Genomic DNA, 22999 nt, shown 5'->3' with positions numbered 1-22999 from the left:
ATGCCGACCCAGAACCTTAAACCTCAGGAATCTTTGATGGTCCTGCCAGATTGGAATGTGCAGATAAGCCTCCATTAGATCTAAGGATACGAGGAACTCCCCTTTGCACACCGCCACAAGCACTGTTCGGAGCATTTCCATGTGGAACTTGGGAACTCGTAGGTACCGGTTCACCTTCTGCAAGTCGAGGATAGGACGAAAGGACCCTTTCTTCTTTGGAACCATGAAGTGCACAGAGTACCGACCCTGGCCCTGCTCCACAGGAGGGACTGGATAAATGGCGTTGAGATCGAGTAACCTCTGGAGAGTCGTCCACATGGCCTCTCGCCTGCCGCAAGAAATCACACAAGATTCTACAAAGGCGTCCTGAACTGGAAAGAAGAAATCTAGAGTGTAACCGTGCTGGACTACCTCCAAGACCCACCTGTCTGAGGTAATCTTCTCCCACTCCTCGTAGAAGCTGGATAACCTGCCTCCTACAGATTCTATGTGGGAGTGGGGGCCCTTGGCCTCATTGGAGAGGCTCACCGCCTCCTGAGCTCTGACCTGTACCAACTCTGGGAATCCGACGACCTCCATGAAAGGACTGCAGACGACCAGAGCTTTGTTCCTCCAGGGGAAGGAACAGGTTTACCAGAACGAAAACGCCGAGGATCCCTAAAACAAGCTCGAGAAGGAAAAATCTTCTTATTCTGTTTCCTATCATCTGGCAACCTATTGCCCTTAGTCTCCCCCAATAGCTTCACCAACTGGTCCAAATCCTCCCCAAACAGGAGTTTTTCCTTGAAGGGGAGATTACAGATCTGTGCTTTAGAGGACAAGTCCACCGATCAGTTCTGTAACCATAAAAGCCTGCGAGCCACCACAGAGGAAACCATACTACACGCAGAGGTGCAAACCAAATCAGAGAGAGCATCCGCCACTTGCGCCTCAGGGCGGGCCGCTTGCAAAGGCAAAAGGTTGCCCGCTGCTCCTGCCTCCGCAACCTTCTGGTCCCAACACAGACGGGCACGCTGCATCGTGCTGGCACACACCGCCACACTCAGGTCGAGAGCAGAGACCTCAAACGCTTCGGCTGAATTTCCAGTGTGCGCTCCTGCATGTCTCTCAAAGCAGCTGCCCCAGCCACTGGGACTGTTGTCTTCTTGGTGACTGCCGAAACAGCAGCATCCACCCTCGGCACTTTCAGAAGGTCCAAGGTCTCCAGAGAGAGGGGGTAAATTTTTGCCATCGCTCGGCCCAGTTTCAAGCCAGAATCAGGAGATACCCACTCCATTGTTACCAACTTCCTGATCTTCTTGGGCAGAGGAAAGGCAGTTGTCGGTCCTCGCAGACCATCATGCACGGGATTGATTCCCTCACTAATTTGACTCTTCCTCAAAGACCTTAACCGCCAACTCTTCTAAAACTTGGGGAATCAATGGGCGCAGCTCCTCCAGCCGGACAACTCGAGGGTCATCCCCCTCCAGGATTGGGACTCCATCCAAGGTCAGGTTATCCGTGTCAGGATCTCCCAGGTCTGGGGAGGGATCAGATCCCGGGTCCGTCCCCTGCGGGTCTGGGGGGCCACCTTGCAGTGCCCCGATAGTGACCCCGCTGGAGGCTGGGTCACTCCTCACTTGATGGAGACCCAGGGGCCGCAGGGTATCCTTAGGATCCTGCGAAAAACGTTTGGATCCCCCGCTGGACGGGTCTGCCGGCAGCTCCGCTGTTCTTTTAATTCCAGATCTTTGATTGGCCAAAAGGGCCTGATGAAGAAGAATTCAGGAGAGAAGTCACAGGCTGCTCCCCCACCCCCTGAGGGGGCTCGGGCTGAACAGCGTCGTCCGGAGGCACGCAAATCAGCTCCATAGGGGAAAAGGGGGAGGGGGAGGGGAATTCACCCCCCCCCCCCCCCCCCGGCACCACAAGGTCAGAAGCCTCGACTTCCGAGGCAGAGGCAGGAGGCTCGGTCAAACAGAGGCCTAGCCTATGTGAGCAGCCCCCTCCCGAGGTGCCCTCCTCTCCCAACCTGCAGTTAACACAGTGAGAGCGCGAATCCAATCTGCCCCCTGCCACACCACACGCGTGGCAGGCGGCCGTCTTGGATTTTGGCACCATGTGAAAAACCGTGGGAAACAGATGAAAAGGAGCCGCACTTGGCCACCTACCAGTGGGACCAAAGCACTGGGGCCCACAGCTGCCTGCCCCGAAAGAGTCTCTCACACGCGGGACGTGGGAAAGAACCAGAGCGCGCCCCCAAAAGAGTTGAGGGAGCCCCCTCCCTTCAGCAAGCAATCGCGTCTGCTGTCACACCCGCCCGGAGCCCCAGGCTGCCGACCCTCACGCCCAATACACCAACCGGTTTCCTATTCGGGCCGCAGTGTACACTTGTCCTGGCCGGGCCCAGACTAAGACAAGAGGCCTACCTGAGGAACTTCTTAGGTTCTGATGAAATCACTTTTCTTTTTTTAAATAAAAAAAAACTGTAGCCAACCTCAGCAGGACCAGAGGAAACCGGGAACAGCTTCAGAGGCCGAGGGAACCAGGAGCCTCTGGTTATCAGGCCCTCCAGCAGGGTGCAGGCAAAACACGGTCAGGGGTATCTAACCCCGGGCTCCACTGGAGGGATGGCCTGCAACGGTGCCTAACACATCAGGGAGCAAAATCTCAGCTCAGCTCATCTAAAACTAACTACACTTTTTTTCTTTACTAAACCCCAGACTGCAGGTTTGCATCTGTACCATCTGCTGGAGTCAGAGAGATACTGAGGGACTGCAGGGAGCTCTCTCTCTTATGTAGCAGTGTCCAAAGATTTTGTTCTCTGACTCCATCTGCTGGTAGGGAAACAAACCCACTGATCTGGAATGATCTGAGAATGTACAGGAACTTCCTCATCAGTTATCTTAGGTAGACAACGCCCTGTCTCAGGCTGTCCAGAAACTGTGGATGGTGGTGGGAAGGAGGACCCTGGTCTCAGGAAGGGCAACGGATATGTAAAGCAGGGAAGGCAACTCATGCAAGATAACAGGTAGAGGTTTAAGGGACTTGGTCTTAGACTGCGAACATGTTATAAATAAGATTTACCTCTTCCTCAAATAAAATGTCTTTCTGACGCACAATCTTATCAAAAAGATTTCCTCCTGCAAAGCAAGAGAGAGAAAAAGATTCAGAGGTTGGATACTAGGCATCCTCAATATCATAAAAACCCTGTTGATCAAACGGTATCCATTCTGTGTGAGAGGGAAGTTTGCAGTGCGGCCTCCTGTGCTGTAGTAGGAGAGTGTATATGAGGCAGAAAGAGCAAGAAAGAGAGAGAGGTTAGCAATACATGTACACTCAAAAGCAGTTCCATTGTTTTATTCAATGTAATTAAATGCAATATTTTAATACCTCAAGTAACATGAAGTCACTTATTAGGTATTTGTAAATTAATACAAATCAAAGTTATGTATTTTGTGCTAATTGGATGTTTTGTCAAAATTGACCAAAAGTTAGATTAGAGGTGAGCTTGTATAGAGCGACGTTAAAGATTTTATAATATTTTAGCTGCTATAATAAGCTTCTGATTTGTACTTCAGTTATTATTCAACATGTGCCCATAAAGGAAAATTAGTTCTTACCTGATAATTTTCGTTCCTGTAGTACCACGGATCAGTCCAGACACCTGGGTTGTGACTCCGCACCAGCAGATGGAGACAGAGCAAAACTTGACGGGCTCCCTACATATAGTAAGGTGCCACCCACAGCCCCTCAGTCGAACGAACTGTCAAAGCAAACCAGTGCCCGACTAACTAACTAGAACCATTTTAAACCAATTCAAACACCCCCTGGCTGAAAACCGAAAACATCAGACCAGAGGCAAGCGGCTTTATGCCAAGAACTGGAACAATTGCAGTACAAATAACCAAACGAGCGGACTCTCTCTCTCTCTTCATCGTACCGAACAGACGGGCGGGAGCCTGGACTGATCCGTGGTACTACAGGAACGAAAATTATCAGGTAAGAACTAATTTTCCTTTCCCTGTACGTACCCGGATCAGTCCAGACACCTGGGATGTACCAGAGCCAACTACCGAGGGTGGGAAGCAGAGAGTCCCGCTCGGAGGACACTCGCTCCAAACCCCGGCGCTTCAGACGCCTGGACATCAAGCCTGTAATGCCTAGTGAAAGTATGCAAGGACTTCCACGTCGCAGCTCTACAGATCTCCTGCGTGGACACCTGAGAAACCTCGGCCCAGGACGTGGCTTGAGCCCGAGTGGAATGAGCACGAAGCCCCCTAGGTGCCACCTTGCCGTGCAGAAGATATGCGGAGCTAATGGCCTCTTTGAGCCAATGCGCAATAGTGGCCCGCGACGCAGCAGACCCCCGGCGAGGCCCGGACCAGAGGACGAACAGATGGTCGGAAACCCGGAAAGGATTCGTAACCTCCAGATACCGAAGCAGGACCCTGCGAACATCGAGCTTCCTTAACTCTTTCATCCCCTTGTCCATCTGATCCCCGACCTCAAAACCTGGAAGGTCCACGGACTGATTTAAGTGAAACGAGGACACCACCTTAGGCAAAAAGGACGGCACAGTCCGCAGGGAAACCCCGCCCTGCGAGAATCGCAAGAACGGTTCCCGACAGGACAAGGCCTGCAACTCCGAGACCCGACGAGCAGACGTAATGGCTACTAGAATCACGGTCTTCAAAGTAAGATCTTTCAGCGTCGCCCGCTTCAGAGGCTCAAACGGTGCTGCCCCAAGCGCCGAGAGCACGCAATTCAAATTCCAAGACGGACAAGGATTCCGTACCGGAGGGCGTAAATGCTTAGCCCCGCGAAGAAAACGCACCACATCCGGATGACACGCCAAGGACACTCCGCGAACCTTGCCGCGCAGACAACCAAGCGCAGCTATCTGGACCTTCAAGGTACTCCAGGCCAGCCCCTTCGAGAGGCCCTCTTGAAGAAAAGCGAGGACCCCCGGCACCGGTGGGCGTACAGGATCCACCTCATGAGTACTACACCAGTCCTCAAAAACCGTCCACACCCTCATATAGGCTAAGGACGTAGACTGTTTTCGAGCCCTCAACAAGGTAGCAATCACAGCCTCAGAGTACCCCTTAGTCCTTAAGCGCGCCCTTTCAAAAGTCATGCCGCGAGACAAAAGTGATCCGCATCCTCCAAACAGACGGGTCCTTGTCGCAGAAGAGACGCGGCCCCGTGAAACCGAAGCGGAGGCTCCGCCGCCAGCTGAATGAGGTCCGCGAACCACGGGCGCCTTGGCCACTCCGGCGCCACCAGGATCACGTCCGCCGGATGTAACTCGATTCGGCGAAGAACCTTGCCTATCAGCGGCCACGGGGGAAACACATATATCAACACGTCCGTGGGCCAGGGAAGTACTAGAGCATCGACTCCCTCTGCGCCCCGTTCCCTCCGACGGCTGAAGAACCGTGGGGCCTTTGCGTTGTGAGCGGTGGCCATCAGGTCCAGGCGTGGCGTTCCCCACCTGGCACAGATGAGGCGATACGCCATGTCTGGTAGCTCCCACTCGCCTGGATCCAGCCGATGCCGGCTGAGGAAATCCGCCTGCACGTTGTCCACACCTGTGATGTGAGACGCCGCCAAGCCGCTGAGGTGTTGCTCCGCCCAGATCATGAGCTGCCGTGCCTCCTCCGCCACTTGCTGGCTCCTCGTGCCCCCTTGACGATTGATATACGCCACCGTGGTTGCGTTGTCCGAGAGCACCCGAACCGCCTGGCCCCGTATCCACGGAAGAAACGCTTGCAGGGCCAACGACACCGCCCTTGTCTCCAAGCGGTTGATGGACCACCTTGACTGCTGGCTCGACCACTGCCCCTGGACCGAGCGGCCTCCGCAGACCGCCCCCCAGCCGAGTAGACTGGCATCCGTCGTCACTACCGTCCAGGTGGGCATGACCAGAGACACCCCGCAGGACAGATGATCTCGGGAGAGCCACCAGTGCAGGCTGGCCCTGGCACAGGGCGTGAGAGGCAACGGGAGATGAAACTCCTCCGAAACCGGCTTCCAGCGGGAAAGTAACGCTGATTGTAACGGTCGCAGGTGAGCGAATGCCCAAGGAACCAGAGCGAGGGTCGACGCCATGGAACCCAAGACCCTCAGGTAATCGCAGACCAGCGGGCACCGCATGGACAAAATGTGGCGCACCTGTCGCTGGAGCTTGACCACTCTCTCCTGAGTCAGCGACACCATGGCCCTCTCGGTGTCGAACAGGGCCCCCAGATACTCCAACCGCTGCGTAGGCTGCAGATGATTCTTGGACAAGTTGACCACCCAACCGAGCGATCGCAAGAGTTGTAGGACCCTGGCAATCGCCTGCCGACACTCGGCCTCCGATTTTGCCCGGATGAGCCAATCGTCCAAGTAAGGATGCACCAGCAGCCCTTCCCTCCGGAGCTGAGCAGCCACCACCACCATCACCTTGGTGAAAGTGCGTGGAGCCGTGGCGAGGCCGAAGGGAAGAGCCCTGAACTGGTAATGGCCGCCCAGGATGCAGAATCTCAGGTACCGGTGATAAGCCGGCTGAATCTCGATGTGAAGGTACGCCTCCGTAAGGTCCAGCGAAGCGAGGAACTCGCCCGGACGAACCGCGGCAATCACCGAGCGGATCGTCTCCATCTTGAACCGCGGCACCCGCAGGCACCGGTTGACGCCCTTTAGATCGAGAATGGGCCGAAAAGCTCCATCCTTCTTTGGGACCACGAAGTAAATGGAGTACCTTCCCTTGCCCTGCTGATCCTGCGGCACGGGAGTAATTGCGCCCAGGTCCACTAGACGCCGAAGGGTGGTCCGGACAGCGGCGCGCTTGACGAGGGCCTTGCAGGGTGAGACGAGGAACTTGTCCACCGGGAGCCGAACAAAATCTAACGCGTAACCGTCTCTTATCACAGCGAGGACCCACTGGTCGGAAGTTATTCTGGTCCATGCCTCGTAAAACAAGGTGAGCCTCGCGCCCACATAAGGTACGAGGGCTGGGGGCAACGAGGAATGGACCCGTCTCGTTTCATTGGGACGACTTGGCCCCCGAGCCGGACGAGGGTCCACCGGTTCTGTTGAATTTCTTCCCTCGAAAGGACTGGGACCAGGAGGACGATCTAGCCGAGCCGGACCGATAGGACTGGCCCGACCCCGACGCCCTCTGCGGCCGCTGACGGCGGTTGGACCGGAACCTGTTCCTTCCAGAAAAGGACGACCGCTGCCTGGGCCTATCCTCCGGCAACTTAAAAGCCTTGTTCTCGCTCAGGAACTGCATCAGATCGTCCAGCTGCTTGCCAAACAGGAGCTTACCCTTAAATGGTAAGGACCCCAGGTGGGCCTTGGACGCTCCATCAGCAGCCCAGTTGCGAAGCCAAAGGAGACGACGTGCCGAGACCGCCGACACCATCGCTCTGGCCGATGTTCTGATTAAATCGTGCATCGCATCGGCGGTGTAGGCAATCACCGCCTCCAAGTTATCCGCCTGAGTAGCCTCCCCCGAGGAGAGGTCGGCGTTCGCTTGCAGTACCTGGGCCCACCGGAGCCCCGCTCGCAGTGCAAAGGTACTACAAATGGCTGCCCGCACTCCCAGTGCGGACACTTCGAAGATCTTCTTCAATTGCACCTCCAGCTTCCTATCCTGGATATCACGGAGGGCAGTAGCCCCCGTAACCGGGATGGTGGATCTCTTTGTAACTGCTGACACCGCCGCGTCCACCCGCGGGAGACGCAGCAGTTCCAGCGCGTCCTCTGGGAGGGGATAAAGCTTGTCCATAGCCTTACTCACCTTCAGCCCCAGTTCCAGGGTATCCCATTCCCGAAACAATATATCAGAGGCCGAAAAGTGAAAAGGGAAGGCCAGTGCAGGGCCCGCCAGGCCCAACAGCACCGGATCCATCTTGACCCCCTGCCTGGACTCCACTGGAGGAGGATCCACGCCGATCTCGTCCAGAATGGCTGGGATAAGTGGAGAAAGTTCCTCCCGACGAAACAGGCGGACGACCTTGGGGTCATCCCCCTCTGCCGCCTGCGGCCCCTTGCCGGCTCCCGGCTGGGCCTGCCCCTCGTCTTCGTGGCCCTCCTGGCCCTCAGGGGCTCCCAACAGCGCCTCCTCGTCCGAGGAGGCGGTGGACGCTGACTCCGACTCCTGCAGGTCGCCACGCGGCTGCCTCTTCTCCCGTGGCACCCCCCGGGCGTCCCGGGTCCGAGCAGCTCTCTTCCGGGGCTGGGAGTGTGCTTCCCTGCCCCCTGAAGCCTTCCCAGCCTTTATTCTTGACTTTTTATATTTCGCCAGTTTCTGCATCAAAAGGGAAAAATCCTCCGAAAACGAGCCCTCCGATCCGGAGGAGTCCTCCCCCGCACAAGGGCTCCCCGAGCCACGGGTCCCTGGGGGCTCTCCCCCCGAAACCCTGGGCTGTGGCGACAGCGCGGGAGGCTGGGCGCCATCTTGGAGTGCCCTCCTCGTGGCTTCCCTTACTGTAGACAAAATGGCGTCCGTTCCCGCGCTAAGCGGGAACGGATCAAAGGTCACGGCCTCCGAAGCTCCGGCGCGCGATGGCGAACGGGCCCCCCGCGATCGACCCCCCCGGGTGACCTCCGACGAACCCTCGCCACCTGCAACGCATCCGGAGCAGACCCCGTCCCTGGAGAGCCGCACGCGCGGCAAGTCGTCCCCCTCGGCATGCTGGACCACCTCGGCGACCAGGCTCCCCAACCAGCGCCCCCCCTCCGCGAACGATCGACCCGACCGGCGAAGGGACGGCGAAGAGGGAGAGAGAGCCGGCGGCCCAAAATTAAACACGCTGGGTTTTTTTTTTTTACTTAGCCGCTAGCCGTGGTCCTGCAGTCTTCAGCTCCAGCGGGGGTGAGTGAACCGGGCTCCCCGGTGTCACCCCTGACGCTGCTGCCAGCACAGGCCGGGTCCTCGACCCTCAGCAGCGGCCTCGACCTGGAGGGGATGGTCCTCTCAGGACCTTCCAACCCTCCTGGGAGGCTCCCCCGACGGGAGACTTCTGTCTTCTTCTTCATGTCTTCTTTCTTCCTTTTTTTTTTTTTTTTTTTTTAAACACACACTGCCCTAACAACTTAGGCTTAAATACAAATAGATCCCTGACTACCCCGAGCCACAAAAACAACCAAGGATCCCCGAGACTGTGGGTGGACCTGCCCCATCTGCTGGAGACAGAGAAAGACTGAGGGGCTGTGGGTGGCACCTTACTATATGTAGGGAGCCCGTCAAGTTTTGCTCTGTCTCCATCTGCTGGTGCGGAGTCACAACCCAGGTGTCTGGACTGATCCGGGTACGTACAGGGAACTCATGTATATTTATTTGTCGGTATCATAGAACTTGTAAGTAACAAAATTTTAGAAATATACATTCAATACCTAATATGAGCCCATAATTTAGGCATATTAACCTGTGTGTATCATGGAATTTGTATATCATAACACTTTATACATTTATTTCCAGACTACCGTATATTTGAAGTCTAATATAAGAATACCTAATTTTTATTTTAAAAAGAGAACATCAGCATACAGGTAAAAAACATCTTTGCAATTTGATGTATGGTATTTATGTTTCTTTTAATTCTGTGGTAACCTTAGATTTTTAACCATTTGAGTATGTATGTTTATTCATTTATATGTTATATTTGTCATTTTAGCCCCTGAGGCAGCCCCAAGTGGGACGAAACTCGGCCCGAGTCGGGCGTCTAAACGAATTCTTGTCTCCACTCAAATAAAGAAATATTTGGACTATTTCTGGTGTCTAACCCATATTTTTGCCTTCTTCTAAAGAGGACAGTGATCCTGATAGGGAAAGCATGCCCACATCTGCTAGGAGACGGAGAGATACCGAGGGCTGAGGTCACTACAGGAGTGTATCTAAGGTGATGTCAGTTTTGAAATCTGGCTGTCTCCATCTGCTAGCAGGGGAGCACATAACCCATTGGTCCTGAGTCCATCTGGCTACACGTGGAAAATCGATTCTTACCTGTTAATTTTTGTTCCTATAGTACCACAGATCAGTCCAGACTCCTGGGTTTTGCATTCCTGCCAGCAGATGGAGACAGAGAGAGTCTCACTGACACTGTACATAACCCAGTGTGCCACCTGCAGTCCCCTCAGTATTGACCTGTACCCAAGCCAAGATGATAGCAACAACCATAAATTTCTAAGAAAACTCACTCCCCTCCAACAAGTCGGAAGTAGGTTAAGTTGCCCAAAAAGACAACGGAAAATGCGACCAGCATTGAAAACCTCCAACAACTCCGCACTATATGCAAAGCAACAGTACGAGCAGTGACTCTCCCCCCCAGTAAATGGGCGGGTCTCTGGACTGATCTGTGGTACTTTAGGAACAAAAATTAGCAAGTAAGAACAGATTTTCCTTTCCCTGTATGTACCCAAATCATATCAGACTCCTGGATGTACGTACCTAAGCTGCCCTTAACTCAGGTCGGATGTGGAGAGTTCCGCTCCTAGAACACTTTCACTAAAGCACATGGAAGCCGGAGCCTTGACATCCAAATGACAACGCCTAGCAAAAGTGGGCAATGACTTCCCAGTAGCCACCCAGCAAGTTTCATGCAGAGACACCTGATGTGACTCAGCCCAGGAAGTCACCCGAGAACGTGTCAAGTGCGCCCCTAAACCCCCTGGCAGCGGGCACCCTTTAGAAATGTAAGTCGACTCGATTCCTTCCTTCAGCCTCCACATAATCGTAGCCTTAGACGAGTTATTTCCCTTCTCTGGACCATTCCACAGTACAAAGAGGTGATAAGATCTACAAAGAGGAGATGCAATCTATGGAAATCATAAGTGACCTTTAGATATCTCAATAATGCATGCCTCCAATCTAAGAGCCTAAACTCCCCCGCATGAGGCGTAGAGGAATCCAAATCCATAAAAGCTGAAAGCTCTACTGTCTAACTAAGATGGAATGCAGAGACTATCTCAGGCAGAAAAGATACACCCGAATCAGACATCTGTAGGAAAAGATCTCAACATGACAGTGCCTGGAGCTCCGAAGTTCTACTGGCTGAACAAATAGCAACCAAGGAAACCACTTTAAGCCAAGTCTTTAAGCGTAGCTCTCTTTAGTGGTTCAGACCGAGCCTCACACAATCTTCCAAAGGAAAATTAGTTCTTACCTGTTAATTTTCGTTCCTGTAGTACCATGGATCAGTCCAGACCATGGGTTGAGCCTGCTGTCCAGCAGATGGAGACAGACCAAAACTGAAAGGGTAACCCATATCAGGACAGAGCCTACCCTACAGCCCTTCAGTATAACCATTGTCAAAGCAGAAAGTCTGAAGATAAACAGTAAGGAATCAAGTAAGTAACAAGAGAACTCTAGCAAACAACAAGAGAACTCAAAAATTTGAACAAGTGCAAACATTGAATGGACTCTGTAGATAAACGCTCTTGCATAAATGTCCATGATCATCAAAAAGATACTTCCGGTGCCTCTTATTATAAACATAGAAGAAAAATCAGTCTGAAACCTGCAAAGAGAGGAAAGAAGCTTCGAGCGGGCGGCAGAAAGTACAGGGAAGGGTGTCTGGACTGATCCGTGGTACTACAGGAACGAAAATTAACAGGTAAGAACTAATTTTCCTTTCCCTGTACATACCCGGATCAGTCCAGACCATGGGATGTACCAAAACCTCCCTAAACAGGGTGGGACCGAGACAGTCCCGCTCAAAGTATCTGCTGACCAAAGGAACCAAATACTGGCGCCTGAACATCAAGGCGGTAATGCCGAGCAAAAGTATGCAGAGGTTTCCACATAGCTGCCCTGCATATCTCCTGCACAGAGACCGATTGACTCTCCGCCCAAGAAGCAGCTTGAGCACACAAGGAATGAGCCTTCAGACCTTCCGGGACCTCCCGGCCCTGACAGATATAGGCCGACGCGATCGCCTCCTTCAACCAGCGAGAGATCGTAGTCTTAGAGGCCTGTTTGCCCTGGTTGGGCCCACTCCATAAGACAAAAAGATAATCCGAGACTCGGAAATCATTGGTTACCTGAAGATAATGCATGAGGACGCGTTTCACATCCAGACGGCATAGATCATCCCCCACCGTACCTGCAATATCCGCGGGAGAGAACGCAGGGAGCTCCACCACCTGATTGACATGAAAAAAAGAAACAACCTTTGGCAAACAAACAGACAGGACAGTCTTAAGGGAGGGGAGGGGAGGGGAGGGGAGGGGAGGGGAGGGGAGGGGAGGGGGAGGGGAGGACCCCCCCCCCCCGAGTCCGAGAAACGCAGGAAGGGCTCCCTGCATGACAACGCTTGAATCTCCGACACCCATCTGGCGGAGCAAATAGAGACTAAAAACACCGCCTTTAGTGTGAGATCCTTGAAAGCAGAGCGGCAGAGAGACTCGAAGGGAGCTAAGCAGAGAGCCAGGAGGACCAAATTAAGGCTCCATGAAGGACAAGTGGAATGCAGCAGCGGCCTCAAATGTTTAACTCCCTTGAGAAAACGGACAATATCTGGATGAGACGCAACCATGTAACCTTCAAGATTTCCCAAGAGAGAGCAGAAAGCAGAAACCTGTATCCAGAGTGAACCGAAGGATAAACCCTTAGAAAGACCTCTCTGGAGAAAAGAAAGAACTAGTGAAACCGGGGCCGAATGAGCAGAGATACCCAATTCTGCGCAGACAAGTTCGAAAACCTTCCAAACCCGGACATAGGCGAGGGAAGTAGAAGTCTTGCAGGCACACAGAATAGTGGAGATGACGTCCTCCCTATATCCATTCTTTCTCAGTCTCCGCCATTCAAAAGCCAGGCCGCTAGACAGAATTTACTGATTGTGTGTGATTGTACCCATTCTGCCGTAGCAGGTACTGAAGATGACCGAGACGAAGAAGGCCGTTTGTGGATCTCGACAGGTTTACGAGATCCACAAACCATGGTCTGCGAGGCCATTCGGGAGCTACGAGAATGACCGGACCTCTGTGGAGCTCAATCCTCCACCAGGGGCCAAGGAGGGAACACGTACAGAAGGACGTCGCGTGGCCAGGGAAGGACTAGTGCATCTACCCCTTCCGAGCAATGCTTTCTCCAGCAGCTGAAGAACCTGGGAGCTTTGGCATTGTCCAAGGTTGCCAATAGGTCCAGGTGTGGAAAATCGGCTTGAACATTCTCCTTGCCCGCAATGTGAGAAGCTGCCAGGCATTGCAGATGGCGCTCCACCCATGCGAAGAGCTGACTGGCCTCGAGGGCCACCAGGCGACTCCGGGTGCCCCCCTGGCGATTGATATACGCCACCATGGTAGAGTTGTCCGAGAGTATCCGAACCGCTCTTCGGCGAAGTAGCGGGAGAAACACTTGAAGAGTCAGACGGACCGCCCAAGCCTCCAGGCGATTGATGTGCCAGCGGGATTGGGCTGGAAACCAGTATCCCTGCGTGGCCTGTGACTGGCAGACTGTTCCCCATCTGGAGAGGCTGGCATCCATCGTGACCACAATCCACTGTGGAGTCTGAAGGGATATTCCTCTCAGGAAGTGCTTGAGCGAGAACCACCATTGTATGTCACTGATGGTAGAGACGGAGAGCGGGAGCGGCGTCTGAAACTGTTCTGACACCGGTTTCCAGCGGGGTAGGAAAGCTTTCCGTAAAGGACGCATATGCCCAGGGGACCAAGTCGATAGTGGAAGCCATGGTCCCCAGGACCTGTAGGTTGTCCCACGCCGTGGGAAGAGGCATGGAAAGGAAGTTGTGGACTTGATCCATCAGCTTGAACACACGAGAGTCCGGCAGGAATACCTTACCGACTCGAGTATCAAACCGAGCCCCTAGGAATTCTAAGACCTGGGAAGGCCGGAGATTGCTCTTAGAAAAATTGACTATCCATCCCAGGGACGAGAGAAGAGCAAGAACACGGTCCACTGTGAGCTTGCATAGGACCTCTGACTTGGCTCGCACTAGCCAATCGTCCAGGTAAGGGTGGACTGGGACTCCTTCCCGCTGGAGGGCAGCCGCCACCACCACCATAACCTTGGTAAACGTGCGTGGTGCTGTGGTGAGACCGAAGGGCAGAGCCTGGAACTGTAAGTGTTGTCCCAAGATGTGGAATCGGAGATACCTCTGATGTGCGGCATGGATTGGTATGTGCAGGTAAGCCTCCGTCAAGTCAAGAGAGGCCAGAAATTCTCCGGGATGAACAGCCGCTATAACTGCCCTCAGGGTTTCCATCCAAAAGTGGGGCACTTTGAGGGCACGTTTGACTCTCTTGAGGTCCAAGATGGGGCGGAAGGAGTCGTCCTTTTTTGGAACCACAAAGTAAATAGAATACTGGCCGGTGCCCTGTTCCTCCGCAGGAACCGGGACTATAGCCCCCAGCCCCTGGAGTCTGGTGAGAGTTTGACATACAGCGGCCCGCTTCCGAAGCCCGCATGGGGAGACCATGTACAGATCCGGCAGGTCTCGAGCAAATTCTAAAGCGTAGCCTCTCTCGATTATCTCAAGGACCCACTGGTCCGACGTGATTTTGACCCATTCTTCCAAGAACTAGGATAGACAACTGCCTAAGTTTGGAACGGAGGAATGGGCCGGCCGAATCTCATTGGGAGGCGGGCTTGGTCGCGGGGCACTGTGGATTACCATCTCGGAAGGCAAAACGGCCTTGAAAGGACTGAGACCAGGACTGAGTTCTGGAGGGATTTCTCCTAGAGAAGGCGCCCCGTGCCCTGGGATTATATCTCCGCTGACCCCTGAATCGGGTGCGTGTAGGGAAGAAGGCTCTCGCCTGTTTCGAGTGATCCTCAGGTAGTTTGTAAACCTTGTTCTCACCCAAGGATTTAATAAGCTGCTCCGGGTCCTCACCAAAAAGCAACTTATCTTTAAAGGGGAGCGTGCCCAGCTGCACCTTGGAAGATGAGTCAGCCGCCCAATTACGGAGCCAGCGAAGCCGTCTGGCAGAGACCGCGGAAGCCATCGCTTTTGCTTGGACCCGGAACAATTCGTAAAGGGCATCCGCCCCATACGCTATAGCTCCCTCCAACCTTTCAGCCTGCTCTGTCTCTGCAGACGGGAGGTCCTGGGTGCTGAGCAATTGTTGAACCCACCTAAGCCTTGCCCGCTGCCCACCTAAGCCTTGCCCGCTGCATGAGACTGCTGCAGATCGACGCCTGAACACCCAAGGCCAAGACTTCGAAGATGCGCTTGAGATGAAATTCTAGTTTGCGGTCTTGAACATCCCTCAGGGCTGTAGCACCCATCACCGGGATGATGGTGTGCTTAGTGACTGCAGACACAGAAGAATCCACCTTGGGAATTTTCAGCATGTCTAAAACACTCCTCCAGGAGAGGACAGAACTTTTCCATGGCCCTCTCACTCCCGGAGGAGCATCAGCCTATGCATTGGATGAAAGGGAAGGAGCATGGAAGAGCCCTGAGCCCCGCCAGGACCAGGTCTGCGCAAGCCGGTATCGCGGCCGAGAACTCATCTGCTGCGGGGCACTTGATCCCCAGCTTCTGAGTGATAAAAGGATGAGTGGCTCCAGTTCCTCCCTCTGGAACACAGACTGAGAACATGGGGGTCATCACCCCCCTGGGGGGGGGGGGGGGGGGGGGCAGTTTCAACAAAATCTGGGTCCTGATCTTGGTCCGGGATAATCAAGGGAGTGGGGGAATCCAGGGGAGGGGGGACCCCCGGGACCACCCACATCTGAACGGACTCCTGAGCATCCGGCACCGCGGGCACGGGCGGTGCGGCAATCCGAGGAATCTTTGGGGGAGGGGGACCGGGGGGAGGGGGATCCGCCTCCTCCTGTAAATTGGCTAGATAGGATTTGTGCATTAAAAGCACAAACTCTGGAGAAAAACGAGGCCTAGAATCTCCGGGGGGGGGGGGGGGGGGGGTAATTCTGAGGAACGGCTCCCGGCAGGACAGTGCTTGTAGCTCGGAGATACGAAAGGCTGAACAGACTGCCACCAGGAAAGCTGTCTTCAATGTTAATAGTCGGAAAGATAGGCCGCGAAGAGATCTGAAGGAGGGTCCTGCTAAGAAGTCTAGGACCAGATTGAGGTTCCATAGGGGCACTGGCCACTTTAGGGGTGGTCGGATCTGCTTGACTCCTTTCAGGAAGTGGGAGACATCTGGGTGAGAGGCCAGGCTACCGTCCTCACTCTTGGTTCCGTAGCATGACAATGCGGCCACCTGTACCTTGATGGAGTTGAGAGACAATCCTTTCTGTAGGCCGTTCTGCAGGAATTCCAAAATCACAGTAATTTTGACTGAGCTGGGATGATGTCGTGGTCCTCACACCAGGCTTCGAATACTCTCCAAATCCTTATGTATGTTAGGGAAGTGGAGAACTTGCGTGCTCTGAGCAGGGTGTCAATTACTGCGCCCGAGTATCCGCTCTTCCTCAGGCGAGTCCTCTCAATGGCCGTAAGAGAGAATCGAGCTGGATCCTCGTGGAGAATCGGCCCTTGTTGGAGCAGATCCCTGTGTGGCGGTAGCGGAAGAGGGCTCCCTGTCAGTAGTCTTCGCATGTCTGCGTACTAGGGATGTGCAGCCAGAAAGTATTTCGCTGCATTTGGGATACGTATTCGTCAGGTGACACATTCGTTGCATTCGTACAATGGCACCCCAATACGTTGATATGTGCATTCGTTTTCCTGTTCCCATTAAAGTCAATGGGGGAAGTATTTGCAGCCTATTTTTGGCTGCAGAATTGGGGTTTTATTATCAATTTTGATGAAACTTCTGGGGAGCAATCAGAACAACAAAACAGCTCCAAGGTACTTGGACAGTGGCAAAGTGGCATGAATAGCCTAAAGTACTTTAGTGGCAAGAAGAGTGCTTTAATAGAGGCATAAAGCAGTAGCGAGAGTATCAAAAACACACCACAGTTTCAAAAGAGAGCACCGATAAGAGATGCATGAACCCTCGAAGGCAGCACGATAGGCAAAGAGGCAAGACAAGTGGCATCGACATCCTACAGCACAATGAAGGAGGAACATACTTAGCAAGCAGAAAGACTAGCAACAACACACTGAGCGACCATGATAGTGGCCAGAACACCATAAGGAGTTGAGTGAGTCATCTGGTGTATGGCAGCAAGGCACAGAGGCAGACGGTAAATACAGGCTGGCTACACCCGGGGAGAGTTCTCTTTCCTTTGTGCAGGAAAGGGCTCCCTAGAATGTGTTCGCCCCTAGAGTGGGGTGTTTCCATTGGCATCTAGTGAGCTCTCGCTGGTCTTTTAAAATCTGGTAGAGTTAGCAGATATACAAAAGAGAATTTTCAAGGCAGAGGAGGTTACCATGTAAACAGCAGTTCAACATGGGTCAGAGGGTAGATACAGGCTGACTACACCCGGGGAGAGTTCCCTTTCCTTTGAGCCTTCAAAGCGTGGCAACCTGGAGCAGGGTCTCACTGTGAGCATGGTCTCACTGTGTTGTGTTTGCCACAGTCTAAGTACCTTGGAGATCTTTTCTTGTTCTGAACATGGGTCAACAGGTGGTAAGAGATAGGCTGCAAAAATGGGGAGAGTTCCCATTCCTTTGAGCAGGAAAGGGCTCCCTGGAATGGGTTGGCCCATAGAGTGTATAATGGTACAAATTGTTAGGATTTAAGCATTTGCAAACAGATCATGACTTCATAAGCAAGACGGAGGAAGTTCTCTTCTCTGCCCTGAAACTAAAGAAAACTGTTTTATTTAAGGATCCATACTGTGAAGGATTACTAGTTTGAATTGCTAGAGACAGGTTTCCCTTTGCAACGAAGGTTCAGCCATTAGGACTGGACATAAGGCCTGGACGAACAGGCACAGCAGTCGAGAACAGAGTCAATCCCACCTAGAGACATAACGCCTGAACGGACAGGCACAGCAATCGAGATCAAACACTTGTAGGAACATAAGGCCTGGACAAACAGGCAAAGCAGTTGAGGACAGAGGTCAAGCCCACATAGGAACATAAGGCCTGGACTGACAGGCACAGAAATCAGGGTCAAACACTTGTATGGAACATAAGGCCTGGACAAACAGGCACAGCAATCGAGGTCAAACCCTTGTAGGGACATAAGGCCTGGACTGACAGGTACAGCAATCGAGGTCAAACCCTTGTAGTGACATAAGGCCTGGACAAACAGACAAAGCAATCGAGGACAGAGGTCAAGCCCACGTAGGGATATAAGGCCTGGATGAACAGTCACAGCAATACAGGATGGAGTCAATCCCACCTAGGGACATAAGGCCTGGATGGCAGGCACAGCAGTCAAGGATAGAGTCAATCCCACGTAGGGACATAAGGCCTGGAAGAACAGGCAAAGCAATCGAGGTCAAGCCCACGTAGGGACATAAGGCCTGGACAAACAGGCAAAGCAATCGAGGTCAAACACTTGTAGGAACATAAGGCCTGGACGGACAGGCACAGCAGTCGAGGACAGAGGTCAAACCCTTGTAGGGACATAAGGCCTGGACGGACAGGCACAGCAGTCGAGGACAGAGTCAATCCCACGTAGGGACATAAGGCCTGGACAAACAGGCAAAGCAATCAAGGTCAAGCCCACGTAGGGACATAAGGCCTGGACGAACAGGCAAAGCAATCGAGGTCAAACACTTGTAGGAACATAAGTCCTGGACGAACAGGCAAAACAGTCGAGGTCAGAGGTCAAACCCTTGTAGGGACATAAGGCCTGGACGAACAGGCAAAACAGTCGAGGTCAGAGGTCAAACCCTTGTAGGGACATAAGGCCTGGACAAACAGGCAAAGTAGGCGAGGACAGAGGTCAATCCCACGTAGGGACATAAGTAGTTGCCAGCCCTCCAGCATCTGTCTGATGCATGCTAGAATATTGGCTGCGGTATGGGCCTGGTCCATCAGGTGGGTGTGCAGTAAAGCCCACCTCCACTCTGATACTTGTTCAGTAATAGAGCTGCTGGCTGCCCCTGCCTCAGCCAGGTCCCACCAGTGTGCTGTCAGGGAGAGGTAATAGTGTGCAGCATTCATGGCGGTCTAGATATTGCAGGTGAAATGCACTCTCCCCTCTGCCTTAGCTAGCAGTGCTTGCATGCAATTGCGACACTGCTTGTACAGGCTGGGGATGACCTTTCTGCTAAATGTGGTTCTGGAGGGGACTTTGTAATTTGGAACTACAACCTTCAGAAAACGCTTGGAACCCACATTCTCCACTAACTGCAAGGGCTGGTCATCAAGGGCAATCATTTCTCCAATGCTCCTGATTACAACTTTTGAGGCTGCCTGCCTCCTACCCCGGGATAGCATTATTGCACTCCACCCCATTTCCTCCATGGTGGGTTGTCGCTTCTGCCATGTCAGGGGGTTGCTGGCCTGCCACCTGACTGCTAGAAGGGGATGAGGGTGTGGGCTGAATCTGCTGCTTTTCAACCACTTTACGCTGCTTGGAAGGGGTCCCCTGACTGGTACTGCCACCATCCCCAGATGGCAGTAACCTTGTTGGGTGTTGCCTCTTCATATGCTGCGTCATGCCAAAATCAGATAGATGTCCCATTTGCTTGCCTCTGCTAATATCCCTGCCACAGTAATTACACCGAGCAAAACGCGGGTCATCCGTCACTTTAAAGTGGCTCCAGATCGCAGCTGTCTTTCGTGATCCTCCCTTCTCTAAAGCCTTGGGGGTGGATGTTGGCACTGGAGCTGAGGTAGTAGGTGCACCCTAAGAAGCAAGGCCAGGGGCCTCAGTCACCCTCTGTGCCTGCGCTGACTGCTCTTCCTCCTCCTCATCCGTTTCATCTCTCCCCTGCTGCACTGAAGTGGAGGCTAAGACAGGACTAACTGATCCTCCTAAAGCTTCGTCAGCTATTACTTCTTCCATGTCAGATGAGAATCCCACACAAGATGATTCTTCATCTGAATCAGAAGCAAACAGTGACTGCGCTACACTGTCAACGCTAAGTGATAGTCGAGACTTCTGTCCCCCTGCTGCTTCTGGGTGTCGACATTTTGTCTGGCCTGACTCAGCCTCCCCTTCCCTCACCTCAAAAACTATAGGGCTAGAAACAGGTGGTAGCAATGGCGCTGCATCATGGTCAGATTTCATTTTTTTCTGGATGGAACTGCCTGCCCCTCCAAAGAGTTTAGATTGCGACAGGTGCCTTTTTAACTTTAATTGGGGAGTGGCACTAGTGTCTTTTGAAGTGCCTCCTCTGCCAGTCCCAATCACTCGACTACATCTAGCTTTCCCTGACATTATGGATTTAATGTCACTGCCTAGTGCCTACCGGCTGCCCACTGTCACGGTACCTTGCTATGTACTAATGTAACGTGTGTGGTGTGCACACACACGCAGCTTGCTTGTAAGCACAAAAGAGGCAGACTGGGGATTTCACAGCACAGACCGTCCCAATAATAAAGTTCAGTCTGTTGAACTACCCACTGCCCACTGAAGCCCAGTGCACAGAGAGACTGAGTGAGTTGAATTAAACAAACTCAGTTTAAAAAAGCTGGAATTGTTGGCACAGCAGGAAAATGGATTAAATATATTTCCCAATGCAAATTCTACCAAAATTGAATATATCTCTCCCAGTCACCCACCAAAATCGTGCTTGCTTGCAGCCTAGCCCAGAAGGTGAATGAAAAAAAATAGCACTGCTAGCAGCTTCTCTCCCTGGCACAGAGAGACCGTCTCAGATCACCTAAATAATAAACTGCTTCAAAGAAACAGGGCTAGCTTGCACAAACACTGCAGCCAAATTAAGAATAAAAAGCTTTTTTTCCTCTTTCCTAACTAGCCAAAATTGCTCTCAGTGCAGCCTCTTTCCACAAAGCCCACCTCCCCACACCACCCCTGCAAAAAAAGTGCGTGGCACACCTCGTGCTGAAGTATATATAGTGCTGGGTCATCAGTAAAATCATCACAGAGCACTGAATGACAGCGCTGATATGCTGCATTCTGGTATCCGTGCCAACCTGTCTGACCCTTTCCTGTGAGAGGGCAGACAGATCCCTGCACCCCCCGACCGGCCTACAGAAATAAGTGCTTCAGAATATCCCCTCTATCTCAGTTGTCTCCTCTCAGAAGTGGAGCCGCGTAGCCGTCTTATTACCTCCAGAACCCGGTCCGAGGTTATCTTGTCCTCGTGAAACCGGGACAACCTGCCCCCTACCGCTTCCACTGAAGAGTGGGTGCTCTTGGCTTCACTTTCCTCCTCCGGTCCCTTGAGCAGCATCGTCCCTGGAGGATCTTCGGGGACCTCAAAAGACAGCTGATGCCCCGATGACTGTCTTGACACCAAAGCTGAGGCCCCTCTACAGGAACAAAACCTCCTGGAGTCCCGAAGACGGGGATCGGGGCTGAAAACTCTTCCGGCAGCTTTGGACTCTAAGGACTTCATCAGCTCATCAAGATCTTCCCCAAAGAGAAGCTTACCCTTAAAAGGGAGACTAAACAGTTGGGTCTTGGACCACAGCCACAACAGCCATCGTGCTGCCACCGCCGAGACTGCACTAAATCATACAGCGCATCTGCCACACAGGCCACACCACCCTCCAAACGCACCGTCTGGACAGAATTAAGGGCCCCAGTAGAAGCTGCATCGTGTGCCTTCTGAACCAGCATAAGCAGGCCCGCTACATCAAACTGGCACACACTGCAGCTTGAAATCTCAGGCCAGACACTTTGAACATCCGCTTCAATTGGATTTCCAACTTGCGGTCCTGAACATCCTTCAGGGCAGCTGATCCCATCACTGGATTGTGGTCTTTTTGGTCACCGCCGAAACCACCACATCCACCCTTGGAGTCTTCAGCTGATCCAAATGGACCTCCAACAAGGGATAAAAGCTTTGCCATAGCCCTGCCAACCTTCAAGACTGACTCCGGGGAGTCCCACTCCCGACTGATCAGATTCTGGATCTTCTTAGGCATGGGGAAAGTGCTAGGAGGACCCCGAAGACCATCCAAAACTGGATTCATGCCCTCACTGTCAGACTCCTGAGTCAACTTAATCCCCAATTCTTCCAACACCTGAGGAATGAAAGGGTGCAATTCCTCTTTCTTGAACAGACGGACCTCACGAGTATCATCTCCTTATGTCATGAGTCCTTCATCCTGATCCAGATCATCCTTACTGGCATCAGGGTCTTGATCCTGTCCCCCCACAGGATCCCTGTCCAAGCCAACCCCTGAGGAGACACTGGATCCTCTTGCATGTCGTCCGAATCATCCAAGTCCCGGGGTCGACTGACTCCTGCCGTAATCCCAGGTGATTGAGGGGAATCAGCAGAACCACCTGCTGTCCTTGGCCACTGACCCGAAATCTCCGGACACCTGCCCCCTTCCCAGCCAGGAAGGCTCTGTGCATAAGCAAAACAAACTCCGGCAAAAACCCCTCTGGGCCCATCCATGAGGAGGTCGTCCTCAGAGTCCGCTCTCCCATCCTGGTCCCCTTCCGTCTCCTGCACCACAGGGGAGGAGAATTCGCGGACTCCCATCCGGACATACCCTGGCCACACTCCCCTGAGGGCACCGCTGCACCGGAGACCTCTCCCCTTGAGCCACAGCCATGACCTTCAAAGACCGAGAGGCCGTCCTGGAGCCTCCCACGGAGGAACCCTCCTCCCCCAGGGCACATTAAGGTGCGCTGACCAAAGCCCGCAGGCCCTGCAAGCCGCAATGCGCAGTACCGCAGCCACGCGGGAGTGAAACTACCAGTCCAACTAGGCCGCACCATGTGGCCGCCTCCAGCGCCACAGCACTGCACTGCCACAAGCTGCGCGCGAAAAACTCACAACAGGCCACACGATGCACTCGCTCAAGCGGCATGCGGGAAAGCACACCAGCCCACACCGTGTCGGCCAAACAAAAGAGCCTCCGACTTCAAATTTCCCAACCAGAGAAACGTGCAGCTCAACTTCCTTGCACTCCCCTCCTGTCCTGGCAGTAGCTCACGCTTGTCTGCAACCCCGGCTAAGACCGCCGAACCCTTGACTGCCTCTTCCAATCTACTTTGTAATTTCTTTTTTTTTTAATTTTAAACAATTCCAAAGTAAGAGGTGGGGTAT

The 22999-nt window shown here is 53.2% G+C and overlaps 1 protein-coding gene across 3 annotated transcripts in view; it reads right to left on the bottom strand.

Moving 5' to 3' along the window:
* NEK9 (NIMA related kinase 9) overlaps window positions 1-22999 on the bottom strand; it is a 210486-nt gene that overhangs the window by 183896 nt on the left and 3591 nt on the right. For all 3 annotated transcript variants that reach the window (XM_029598406.1, XM_029598407.1, XM_029598408.1), the window contains exon 3: window positions 3067-3122. In XM_029598406.1, the coding sequence (XP_029454266.1) occupies window positions 3067-3122 (56 nt within the window). The remainder of the gene's footprint in view (window positions 1-3066; window positions 3123-22999) is intronic.

This window comes from Rhinatrema bivittatum, chromosome 4, assembly GCF_901001135.1.
Source record: "Rhinatrema bivittatum chromosome 4, aRhiBiv1.1, whole genome shotgun sequence".
Lineage (NCBI taxonomy): Eukaryota > Metazoa > Chordata > Amphibia > Gymnophiona > Rhinatrematidae > Rhinatrema > Rhinatrema bivittatum.
Note: the sequence above shows the minus strand (reverse complement) of the source record. Positions and strands in the feature narration are given on the sequence as shown.